Source organism: Sorex araneus, chromosome 7 (assembly GCF_027595985.1).
Source record: "Sorex araneus isolate mSorAra2 chromosome 7, mSorAra2.pri, whole genome shotgun sequence".
NCBI lineage: Eukaryota > Metazoa > Chordata > Mammalia > Eulipotyphla > Soricidae > Sorex > Sorex araneus.
Window position 1 is genome coordinate 35,382,944 of NC_073308.1, and position 11,722 is coordinate 35,394,665.

At 64.4% G+C, this 11,722-nt stretch overlaps 1 protein-coding gene across 4 annotated transcripts in view; it reads right to left on the reverse strand.

Annotated features, from left to right (window-relative positions):
• PTPN7 (protein tyrosine phosphatase non-receptor type 7) overlaps positions 1–11,722 on the reverse strand; it is a 39,031-nt gene that overhangs the window by 5,339 nt on the left and 21,970 nt on the right. For 2 of the 4 annotated variants that reach the window (XM_055144619.1, XM_055144617.1), the window contains exons 2-8: positions 7,867–7,942; positions 6,822–6,980; positions 6,395–6,578; positions 6,124–6,208; positions 4,377–4,453; positions 2,442–2,579; positions 2,010–2,123 (exon numbers count right to left, since the gene is read on the reverse strand). In XM_055144619.1, coding sequence (XP_055000594.1) covers positions 2,010–2,123; positions 2,442–2,579; positions 4,377–4,453; positions 6,124–6,208; positions 6,395–6,578; positions 6,822–6,925 — 702 coding nt within the window. In that variant the 5' untranslated portion in view covers positions 6,926–6,980; positions 7,867–7,942. Of the gene's footprint in view, positions 1–2,009; positions 2,124–2,441; positions 2,580–4,376; positions 4,454–6,123; positions 6,209–6,394; positions 6,579–6,821; positions 6,981–7,866; positions 7,943–8,409; positions 8,617–11,722 lie in introns of those variants that run through there. The other 2 variants (XM_055144618.1, XM_004610156.2) reach the window with 2 other exon arrangements.

Sequence of the window (11,722 nt, forward strand, 5' to 3'; positions counted from 1 at the left end):
GAGTATGACCAGTGTGGTCCTATAAAATAAGAAGGGGGTGGGGCTGCAGCGATAGCACAGTGGGTAGGACGTTTGCCTTGCATGCGGCCGACCCGGGTTCGAATCCCAGCATCCCATATGGTCCCCTGAGCACCGCCAGGAGTAATTCCTGAGTGCATGAGCCAGGAGTAACCCCTGTGCATCGCCGGGTGTGACCCAAAAAAAGCAAAAAAAAAAAAAAAAAAAAAAAGGGGGCAGAGGGTCCAACTGGGGGAGTCCTCGCATGGGGATGGTAAGGGAGGCGTGGAGAGACCCGGGGCACAGTGCTCTGCCTCCCTGTGTGGGCACTGAGAGGGGCACGGGGGGGTGGGGGGCGAGTGGGGGGCTCTGTTGGTTTCACAGACTCCCGGAAGCGCTGTCCGAGGTGGGAGACCTCGTCTGATCACCAGAATCTGAGTCGTGGGGATGGCGGCAGGAACGCCCCCACCGGAAAATGGCCGACCTGCTCAGGAGGGCCACGGGGGACCCCACTGCCCCCAGTGGTCACCTTTGAGATTCTTCTGTTCAGAATCCCTCCGCAGGGCCAAGCCCACGGGCCCCTGGGATGGGAGGAAAAAGAGCCCAGCTGTGCCAGGGGCCCCAGGAAGGATAAGTCTGGAAGGATGAGCACAAGGAAAAGGGGGCCCCAAAGCTGTGGGAGGGAACGGGGCGATGACCAGCAGGACAGCGGAAGCACTGCTGACCCATCTCCCTGGCAGCATCTCCCAGGAGGAGACCGCAGGGACGTGCCTCTCACCAGGGTGCTGCCTTACTGAGCCCAGTGACCCCTGGGACATGCTCAGCGTGGCCAGAAGTCTGTGTGTAGTGGCCAAGGGTGTCCGGAGCACCTGACCCTGTGTCAGAGCTGTACATATTCCCCAAACATCTCAAAAGTGAAAAGGTGGGCAGGAGGACAAGCACAGGGGCCTTGACTGTCTGCCTGGCAAGTTTGCAAGCATGTGGTCATGAGTTCTAATCCCTGGCACCCCACATACACACACATACACTGAGTGTGAATCTGGCAGCACGGCTTTCTGTGAACTTTCCCCTCCCCACTCCTCAAAGAGAAGAATTAAAAACCAAAAAAGGGGGCCAGAGAGATAGCACAGTTGTTGGGCGTTTGCCTTACACACAGTCAACCTGGGTTCAATGCCCAGCATCCCATCTGGTCCCCCAAGAGCACCAGGATAATTCCCAAGTGCAGAGTCAGGAGTAAGCCCTGAGCATCACCAGCTGTGGCCCACAAGCAGAAACAAAACAAATTAAAAGAAAAGAAAAGGCTCTCATGATATCAGAAAAGAAAGGAACAGAGAGGACAGGAGGGGGGCTGGAGTGGCAGTAAGCAAGTGGGGCACTTGCCTTGGGCAGGGCTGGCTCGGGTTGGACCCCCAGCACCTCATACGGTCTCCTGAGCACCACCAGGAGTGAGCCCTGAGCACAGAGCCAGGAGTAACCCCTGAGCACAGAGCCAGGAGTAACCCCTGAGCACAGCCCAGTGTGACCAAAAAGAAAAAGGAAAAAAAGAAGAAATGTAGGAGAGAGGGAGGGAGAGAGGAAGGAAGGAAGGAAGGAAGGAAGGAAGGAAGGAAGGAAGGAAGGAAGGAAGGAAGGAAGGAAGGAAGGAAGGAAGGAAGGAGGGAAGGAAGGAGGGAAGGAAGGAAGGAGGGAAGGAAGGAAGGAAGGAAGGAAGGAAGGAAGGAAGGAAGGAAGGAAGGAAGGAAGGAAGGAAGGAAGGAGGGAAGGAAGGAGGGAAAGAAGGAAGGAGGGAAGGAAGGAAGGAAGGAAGGAAGGAAGGAAGGAAGGAAGGAAGGAAGGAAGGAAGGAAGGAAGGAAAGAAGGAAGGAAGGAGGGAAGGGAGGGAGGGAGGGAGGGAGGGACCCTCCTCTCCTCTCCTGGGCTGCCCGGCACAGGTGGGGGTCCTGCTTGACGCTGGCCGAGTGCCCCTTCCTCGGGCTGAGCCAGAGGCTGCCTGGCGGCGGGAGCGCGGGTACCTGCATGGTGAGCTGGCGCACTGTGTACTCGGGGTGCTCCTTCACTGCCCGGCTGCCGATGCGGAAGGGCCCGTAGGACGTCTCCTCTCCCGCGGGCCAGTAGTGGACACATTTCTAGAAGGGAGGAGCTGGGAGTCAGGGGGCGTCTGTCAGCTGGAGCCGCACTCAGGGCCGCAGGATGAGTGGGACCCCTCCCCATGGTCCACCCCCGGAAGGGACTGGATCAGAATCTGGGGCCTGGACCTGCAGCTGAGGGGGTCCCTGACCCCCAGGCTGTGGGCTGCCTCCACGGGGCAGAGCTTGGGAGCTGCTGTGAATGGTGCGGGCTGGCTGGGCTGCTGGGAGCCTGTGATATGCCGTGTGTGTGTGTGTGTGTGTGTGTGTGTGTGTGTGTGTGTGTGTTGGGCTGTGGGCTCGGGGTCTGCCTCCTACCTCCTTCCCCTCGCGGAGCTGGGTGAGCATGACGATGAGCGACACTCCCTCCTGCCACACCATCTCCCAGAAGTCCGACACAGTGTTGGGCATGGGGCCCTGCGTGGCGATGTAGACCTTCTCCTGGCCGCCGTAGCCCTGGGAAACGGGCGTGCAGAGTGGAGGAGAGCCGAGGCTGGGGAAGCCCAGTCTGAGGCAGGAAGGCTGAACACCCCCCCACACACACACACACATATACACGTACCCTGCAGAAACACACGCACCCACCCACACACGCGCATACACCTACACCCATGCACACACACAAACCCATGCACACATCCAGGCACACATATACACCCACACACACACACATGCATCCATACACACACATACACATACATGCATTCAAACGCACATAATGTGCACATGCTGTCCACACGTGCACATACAATGCATATGCACATGCACATACTCATGCACATACCAGCTCTATACACACACAGTACACACTCGTCAGCTACACGTGCACACGTAGACACACGCCAGCCACGTGGGGGGCACGTAAAGTGAGAAACACCTGAATTCAAATCCCTGCCCTGCTGAGCCGCACAAACCCCTGCCCCAGCCCCATTCAGGCTCCTCGTCTGCAGGCGGGCACACTGGAACCTCTCGGGGCAACGTCCCAAAGCTCCGCAGAGTGTGCCGGGCGTCTGCCACTGTCTCTTCCCCCTCCCACCGCTCTCTAGCTGCACAACTAGGAAAACTCCCATATTTGCGGAAGGAACGTCTCTCTTTCACATAGCATGTTGACGTGCTTAGTCTTGGGGGAAGCACCCTCTTTTTTTTTCTTTTTTGGGTCACACCTGGCGATGCACAGGCAGGGGTTACTCCTGGCTCTGCACTCAGGAATTACTCCTGGCGGTTGCCCGGGGGACCATATGGGATGCTGGGATTTGAAGCCGGGTTGGCCACGTGCAAGGCAAACGCCCTACCCGCTGTGCTATCGCTCCAGCCCCAGCACACTGTTTCTAATCGCCCCCTCTCTGTACCCTCAGCCTCCTGCAGCTTCAGGCGATGATGCTGAAATCCAAGCCCCGCTCCTGGGTTCTCCCGCAAGCCCTCATGGGGCACAGGGTTCCCGAGGCTCCCCTAGTCATGGTCTACCCACTCTCAGCCACTAGAGGGCACTGCACCCACACGTCTTGAAGGAGAAGTCGGTTTTGGGGTACAGGTACACTGCTCCCCCTCCCTGTAGCCGGATGATAAACATCTCCACAGAGGAAGGGCTGCTTGGGGCTGGGGGTGGGAAGACACAGGGAGAGAGGGAGAGAGAGAGGGGGAGAAAGAGAGAGAGGGAGGAGAGGGGGGAGAGAGGGCGAGAGAGGGCGAGAGGGAGGGAGAGAGAGACAGAGAGACAGAGAGGGAGAGAGGGGAGAGGGAGAGATGGGGGAGAGAGAGAGGGAGAAGGAGAGGGGGGAGAGAGACAGGGAGAGAGGGTGAGAGGGAGGGAGAGAGAGACAGAGGAGAGAGAGACAGAGACAGAGAGGGAGAGAGGAGAGAGAGAGAGAGAGGGAGAGATGGGGAGAGAGAGGGAGAAGGAGAGGGGGGAGAGAGACAGGGAGAGAGGGCGAGAGGGAGGGAGAGAGAGTGGGGGGCCGGATGGTGCCCCAGAAGCAGGGACTGGGCTGGGCCGTGGCACGGGCCGGGATGAGCCAGGGGCTGGGTGGAGGAGACTCGGGGTCCGCTCTTCCGTCTGCTTGTGCCGAGCTGCAAACCCAGGGCCTCGCACAGTGGAACACGCTCCCGCCCCCACCTCTGGGCTCTTCCTCCCTGCAGGCTCCGCCGCCGCCGCCCCTGCAGGCGTGCCGGGCCCTGCTCAGGGTCCCACCTAGCCGGGCAGAGCCAGGCGCGCGCCGCGAGCTGGAGCGGGCAGCCCGGGGCCGGGGCACTCACTCGGATGTAGTTGGCGTTGATGTAGTCTCCGTCTTCTTGGCTCTGAGCCCGGCCCAGGCAGACACGGCTCTGAGGATCTAGGAAGTAGAAATCTGCTGAGGTCAGAGGTCAAAGGTGAGCGAGCAATGAGTGCCAACCACCGCAGGGCCAGAAGGAGAAGTGAGCCTCTGTGTACCCCAGGGCCCCTGGCCCGGACCCACTGGCTTAAACATCTCTTATACCTGGGCGGGTCGACGGCTCGGGGCCTGGGGTACACCCCCTGGTGTCTGGGAACCCCAGCGCCACGCCACGTGGCACTGGGGTCAATGCAGGGCCTGGCACGGGAGGGGTGTGTGCTTTACCCCTGGGGTTGCGCCCCCAGCCCTGAAACCGTTCGTAAGTGGACAATAGGGAGCCAGAGAAGGTTCCAGAGCGGCAGCAGGACTGTTCCGAAGCGCTCAGGAGGGAGACCCGTCGGGAGCCTCTGTGCTCTGACCCTGATGGCTCAGTGAGCACTCAGGGGCCGGACGCATGCGAGCGCGTGGCAGGAGGCTGTTCTGGTGTGCGTCTGGGACGCGCTGAGTGTGACCTTGCCCAGCGTCATCTGCAGGGCAAGGGGCCTCCTCCCACCCGGGGCTCCGGCCTCTCCCTCTCAGGGGGGCTGGTTCCAGACAGAGGACCTGGGGGTCTCAGGCAGACGGGCCCCTCCTCACTCTGGGGGCCCGGGCAGGCCAGGAGACGGGACTGTGCGTCCCCAGCCCACCCCCCCCACCCCCCCGGCCAGCCCCGTGGCGGCAGCTGCAGGGCTGCCGCTGTGAACTCTGAACTCAGAGAAGGGCCAGGAAAGACTCTGGGTTGGGGGCAGCCCTCGGCTCTCGGCAGGGGCTGATGCTGAGTCACGCCCACAGGGGGACCCCCTTTCAGCTGTAGCCCCAGTTCCAGCCTGGCCCTGGCCCAGAGCCCTGTGTCTGGGGCCACCCCTCAGCTGCCTTCCCCTGCCAGCCACGGGGAGGAAGAGGAGGAAGAGTTGGCAGGACGAGCTGTGTGGCCTTGGGCAACTTCTCCATGACTCAGTTTCTTTACTTGTAAAATGGGGATAAGAATAACTTAGTACCAACTTCACGGGGTTCTTCAGATTGGCTAAGGGGTCAGCGCGCCCTGTGTGGTGTCGGGATGGAACCCAGACCCCTGCACGCAGATGTGTGCCCGGCACTCTTAGCCTCCTCCCTGGCCCTCATTTGGGTCATTCTCCCTGGCCCTATTTTTTTTGGGGGGGGTATATTCAGGCTACACCCAGAGGTGCTCAGGGCTTACTCCTGGCTCTGTGCTCAAGGATCACCCCTGGTGGGCTTGAGGGACCCTCTGGGGTGTCCGGATCCAACCCTGGTCAGCCACATGCGAGGCAAATGCACTATCTGGCCCCTTCATGTTTTTTTTTTAAATTTTTCTTTTGGTTTTTAGGCCACACTCAACAGTGCTCTGGGGTTACTCCTGGCTCTTAGGAACTGCTCCAGGCGGGCTGGGGGACCCATGAGGGATGCCAGTGATCAAACCTGGGTCGGCCGCGGGCAAGGCAAACACCCTAACTCTCCCCTGGCCCCCCTGGGGTCCTTTTCAGAAATAAAACCAAGCAAAGGCCTGGGAGCATCTGCAAACCCTCCTGGGTCGGGTTTTCCTCCCCCTCACCAGGGCAGGAGGCTGCTCCTCCCTGCCGGGGGCGTTCATCTGACTCTGCACCCCGGGGCCCTCCCCCACCCCAAGCCCTTACTTGGCAAGATGGTCTTGTACCGGTCCTTGGAGGCGTGGCCAGGGACGTCCAGGTCTTCCGCGTTGATGAAGTTTGAGGGGATCTTCTAGCAAGGGGGGGGAGTGGGTGAGCCCCCAGGCCCCGGCCCAGCCTCTTTTCCCCACCCCCCATTCCTAGCTGACAGCTGGCAGCCTGGGGGGGTGGGGCTGTTCCTCCCAGGGGTGCAGGGAGGAGGCCTGGCCCCCACAGAGCCAGGAGGCGGCGGGGCTGCGAGGGTCTCCTGAGCGCTTACCAGGAACTCTTCCTCCAGCTGCTTGGGGCTGGGCAGCTGGTGCTGCAGCACCCAGCTTGTGAGCGGGTGCCCCGCGGTGCGCAGGAAGTGCAGGCTGACCTCGCGGGGGGTGTTCACGGAGCAGATGGGCTCCACGGCGCCCAGGGACCGCACGTCCAGCATCAGCGCCACGTTGGAGCCCCGCCTGCAGCAGGGAGAGGGTGCCAGCCCCTCAGTGCCCGCCAGCCCCCCGCCGTGGCTCCAGCTGCCCACCTCTTTCTGTTCCCGACCCACGGCGGGCCCAACCCTGCTGGGGAGGCGGGGGGGGGGGGCGGCTCGGAGCTGCTCAACCCAAGCGGGGGTGTTGGGGCCCCAGAAGGGCGGTGGGCACACACCTGTATGCCAGGGTGGGGAGGCAGTGCCGCCCCGCGCCCGGGACAGAGCTCACCTCTCCTGCAGCCGCACATGCTTCTTGGCCGGGGCTTTGGGGGGTGGTGGCTGGGTCATGGCTGGTGGCTGAGCTCCGGGACGCCCCCCTGGGGCCTGCACCATGCTGGGGGGGCGGGGAGCCGGGCCCGGAGGAGACTCACTCGGCCATGAGGTGTGCCTGAAAGACAGGGCCCCCTCCACCGCTGACCTCTGGCCCCCGCTCTGTGTCCCCAGGGGCCCGTCCGGTCCCCTCAAGGCGGTGATCATTCAGAGGAAGCTCAGTGGTTAGACTGGGCTGGCAGGGCCCTGGGGTGGGGTGCCACAGGCCAGGGCTGTGGGTGAAGGTCGGGGAGCTTCCAGGACACAGCGGAGGGGGACGCTGGCCGTGCTAGGTGGGGGCCCAGAGGCAGGGTGCCGGGAGAGGAAGAGAAAACGGGCGTGAAGAGAGGGGGCAGCGCGGACAGCACCCACAGGCCGGCCAGCTCGGAGAGCGCGGGGTCTCCTGCTGCTCCGGTGGTGTGGGGGGGGCCAGCACCCCTGCTCCTGAGCCTGGGGGCCTCGGGGTCCCTGTCCCGGGAGCCAGCCCGGGGCGTTTCCTTCCTTCTCGGCCCATCCCCCCTCCCGCCTCTGTAACTGTCACAGGAAGTGGCTTCACCAGGCGTTGAGGACCTGGCCAGGGAGGCCGCGGTGGAGGGCACGAGAGGGGCCTCGAGGCGGCACGGGCCGTGCCCTTTGGGGACGCCCCTCCCCCCTCGTTCCAGGCCTGGCTGCTGAGGCGTGTGTGTTTGCAGGCGTGGGGCGGTGGGGGGGGTCAGCACGGAGGTGAGGGGACAGTGGGCCAGCGCAGAGGGGCTGGTGGCGAGCGTGGCTCCCGGGCCTGGCTCCCCCTGCCCTCCCCCGGGGCGGGGGGCAGCGAGGTCAGTGCCCCGTGCCCTAGGCCGGGCGGCCCTATGACCCAGCCTGGGCCCCGGGCACGTGCCCTCCTGCCTGCCCATGTCGGGCCCCAGCCTCGCCCCCACCCCAGGGGCTGCCCCCCCCCCGCCCTCCCCCACTCAGGGACTCACCGGAGCAGCTGCGCCTCGGGGCTGTCTCCCGGCAGCTGTCTGTCTGTCTTTCTGTCTGTCGTCCTGTCTGTGAGGGCTGAGGAGGAGGCAGGAAGCTGCTTCCTCCCTCCGCCCCTCCTGGTTGCCTCCACCCACGCACACCCCAGCTGCGGCTGCCCTCCTGCCTCCCCCCACTGCCACCAGGGGTCGGGGCCTCCGCCTCGCTGCGCTCCTCCTCGGCCTCCTCGGCCCAGCAACGGGGACGGGACGGGGACGGGCGGGGGGCTGTGCCTCCCGGCCTCCGTGCGCCCCGAGCTCCACCAAGCCTCTTCCCTTCTCCGGGGCTTTCTCCAGGGGCGTGTGGGGTGGGGGGGGCTGGCTCCCTCCCAGCTCTCCTGCCGCGGGGCCACCTCCGTGCAGTGTCCCTAACCCTCCAGCTGCCCTGGCCCAGGGGACCCCTCCTCCCCCCCCCACCCCGGCCAGGAAGCAGCGGCAGAGACAGCTCCTGTGGGGGCGCGGCCCCTCCAGGCCCCCCCGGGCCCCGCCGGCTGCTCAGAGACTCACAGCACCCGCAGCCTGGGCCTCACACCAGCCGACACCCCTCTCCTCTCCGCGGCGGGGGCCTGGGGAGAGGCCGCGGGTCCAAGACCCCGGCGTGCCCCTCGGCAGGCCCCCTGACGGCCCGCAGCCCCGCCGCCGGTTCATGGTGAGAGCTTGCTGCCAGCCTCCTTCCCCGCGCAACGTTCTGGCACCTTCCCTCCCGGCCTCCCCTACCTCCCACTCCCCGATTCAGCCGTCAAGTGCCGTGACAGCCCCGAAGCAGCGACATACAATAGGTGCAGGGGGTGGCCCGCAGGCGGGGGCGTGGGGGCTGGCCCGCGGAGGGGCAGGGGAGCTGCAGTCCCTGCGACCCCCCTCCCCGCCCTGGCCTGTGGCTCCCGGGACCCCGACTGGCTCCTTCTCCAGGAGCAGGGCAGCGCCCCCAGAACAGAATGCAGACCCCTGAGAACTGAGGCCGCACGCCCCCACGGTCCCTCCCGATATTCCACAGGGGACAGTGGAAGTCCCGGGGGTGTGGGTGTCGAACAGGCGCTGCTGATAGTGATCACAGACAAGGAAGTGGGGTAGTGCAGGGGGGGACGCCCCTCCGTCCACTCCGCGGACCAGCCCAGGCCTGCCTGGAGCTGCAGTGAGCAGAGCTTCTGGGGTCCAGCTGGAGAGCTGGGAGCAGGGGCTGGGGCTTCAGGCCCCCCACTTGGGGCACGTGGGGGTGGACACTGCTGTCTCCTTTCTGGCAGAGACCAGGAGCTGGGCCACCGCTGCCCACCAGCCCACGGCGGCACGCTGCGTGCAGGCCCCCCGCCTGCTCTCTGCCTGCGAGTAGCCTCTCCTTCCAGAGCCTTCTCCAGACGGCCCTTCTCCACTGGCCCCTGTCTGGCCCTGTCCCCAGAGTCTGGGCGCGAGGAGAGTGGACGGCCCAGCCTGGGCTCTGCTGCGTGGCCTTGGAGAGTGACCGACCGAGAGTCTCTGAGGCCCCTTGTCCGCACTCCCGGAGGACAGTACCTCCCTCGCTGCCCGGATGTCCCCAGGGGTGTGGGCAGGGTAGTGGCCTTGGCGGGGGCGCTGTGGACAGGCTCCGCCAGCCCCCTCCAGGACAGACGTTCGGTCAGAAGCCCCTCAGGTCTTCTGGCGCCCCGGGGGTCCTCTCCTGGGAGCTCCTGAGAGCAGGCCAGGCCCCCCCGCCAGGATCCTGGGGGAGCCGTAGTCCTGCACACACCCCTCCCCTCCCCGGCCCTGCAGCTCATCAGGGGAGCCCTGGATCTGGGTCCTCCCACAGCCCCCGGATCCGGGGCCAGCCCGGGCCGGCTCTTCCGCCCCGGCGGGTCCTGGCTTGTCCCTGACCGTGTGGGGGAGACACACAGGAGCTGGCGTCCAGGAGGAAGCAGGGAGCCCCGACACAGAGGAGCTGCAGGAGCAGGGCCGAGGGGTGCCGTGAGCAGGGGTGAGAGGGGTCTGGGCACCCCCAGGGCTCCAGGGCCTTGGGGGGGAATGGGGGGGAGAGAGACTCGAGGCAGGTCCTGGGGCCAGCCGGGGTGCCCAGCCCCCACCCGACCCACTTTCCCTGACACTCTGTGGGTGTCTGTGGGCGGCGGGGACTTTCCGTGCCCTGCACCCCCTCTCCTAGGAGCCGGCCGGCCAAGCCCCGGGGGCTCAGAGCCAGCCTGCCTTGAGGGGGCTGTTGGGAGGAGCCCCCTGTATCGGCCAGGGGTGGGAATTGGGACAGAGGAGTGCCACCCTCCTCCAAGCTGCCTTGGTCCCCATCTTTCTTCCCAGGCCCCCCCCCCCACGCTGCGTGCCCACAGGTGCCCTCGGGCTCTGTGGACCCTGCACCCCACGGGCTGCAGCTGGGTCGGAGGGCCGGGGTGGGAGGGTGGGAGGGGGACTGGGACTCGCTGCCTTCTGCCTCCGTCCCCCATCCCTGTGGGGGCTGCCCTAGGCTGGCGTGGGAGGGGAGCTCCGGAAGGGCGCGGGCAGGGCAGCTGGGGGAGCTGGACGCCGGGACGCTGACCCTGCGCCCGCCGTGGCCGGGTGGCTCCGAGAGAAGCTACAGTAGGTGGTCAGGCAGGGCTGGGGGTCCCCGTGCTCCCGGGAGCAGGGGTGCCGCGCCTGTGGGACAGTTACAGGAGGAGGTGGCCCCTGTGGACCAGGCTGCTGGCCGTCTGGGCAGGCACTGGCCGGGCGGCGCCTTCTCCTGCCTGGTCCCCCGCCAGGCTCAGAGGAGGGGGCGGGAGGTAGCTGAGTCCCTGCAGCCCTTGTGCTCTGGGAAACGGGTGGACGGTTCCCGAGCTGAGCCCACGTCCCGAGACGGCTCCTTCGGTTCGGATGGGGCGGCTGCCGGGGAGACCCTCGAGTGAGAGAGGGGCGAGGGAGGGCCCGGGAGAGGCCGGCAGGGGGCACCCCCACTCTCCTGTCAGCTCTCCTGCAGTTAGTCCTCGGTGCTGGGCCCACACTGATTCACAGAGACTCACATACAGACTCTCACTGAGTGGTGCTCAGGGGCTTCTCCCAGCTTGGAAGCCCACCCGGGGGGTGCTGGGGGACCAGGGATGGAACTCGGGGCTCCTGCAGGAAAGCCTGTGTCCAGGCCTTGAGCTTGTTCCCGCCCGTCTTACCTTATTTTATATTTCACTTTTTGGGTTTTGGGTCACACCCGGTGATGCACAGGGGTCACTCCTGGCTCTGTGCTCAGGAATCACTCCTGATGGTGCTCAGGGGGCCATATGGGATGCCGGGGATCCAACCCCCTCTGGCCGTCTGCAAGGCAGACGCCCTGCCTGCTGTGCTGTATCTCTGGCCCCAGTCCCTCTGTTTTAAAGAGATTTAGTGCTTGTGTGTACTCTCTCTCTCTCTCTCTCTCTCTCTCTCTCTCTCTCTCTCTCTCTCTCTCTCTCTCTCTCTCTCTCCACACTCACACTTACACTCACACTTACACTCACACACACACTCACACACACTCACACACTCATTCACACGGACACTCATACAACATACACACACAGACTAACTCACATACACACTCACACAAACACATACAGACTCACACACTCATTCACACACAGAGACTCACAACACACACACTTACGCAGACTAACTCACATATATACTCTCACAGACTCACACACAGATTCACAGAGACTCACATACAGACTCTCACAACATTCACACACAAGGGCTCACACACACATACTCACACAACTCTCACAGACTCACACACACTCCCAAACTCACACAGCTTCACTCAGACTCACATAATCTCACACAGACTCACACAACATTCACACACATTCACACAGACTAACACACACATACTCACACA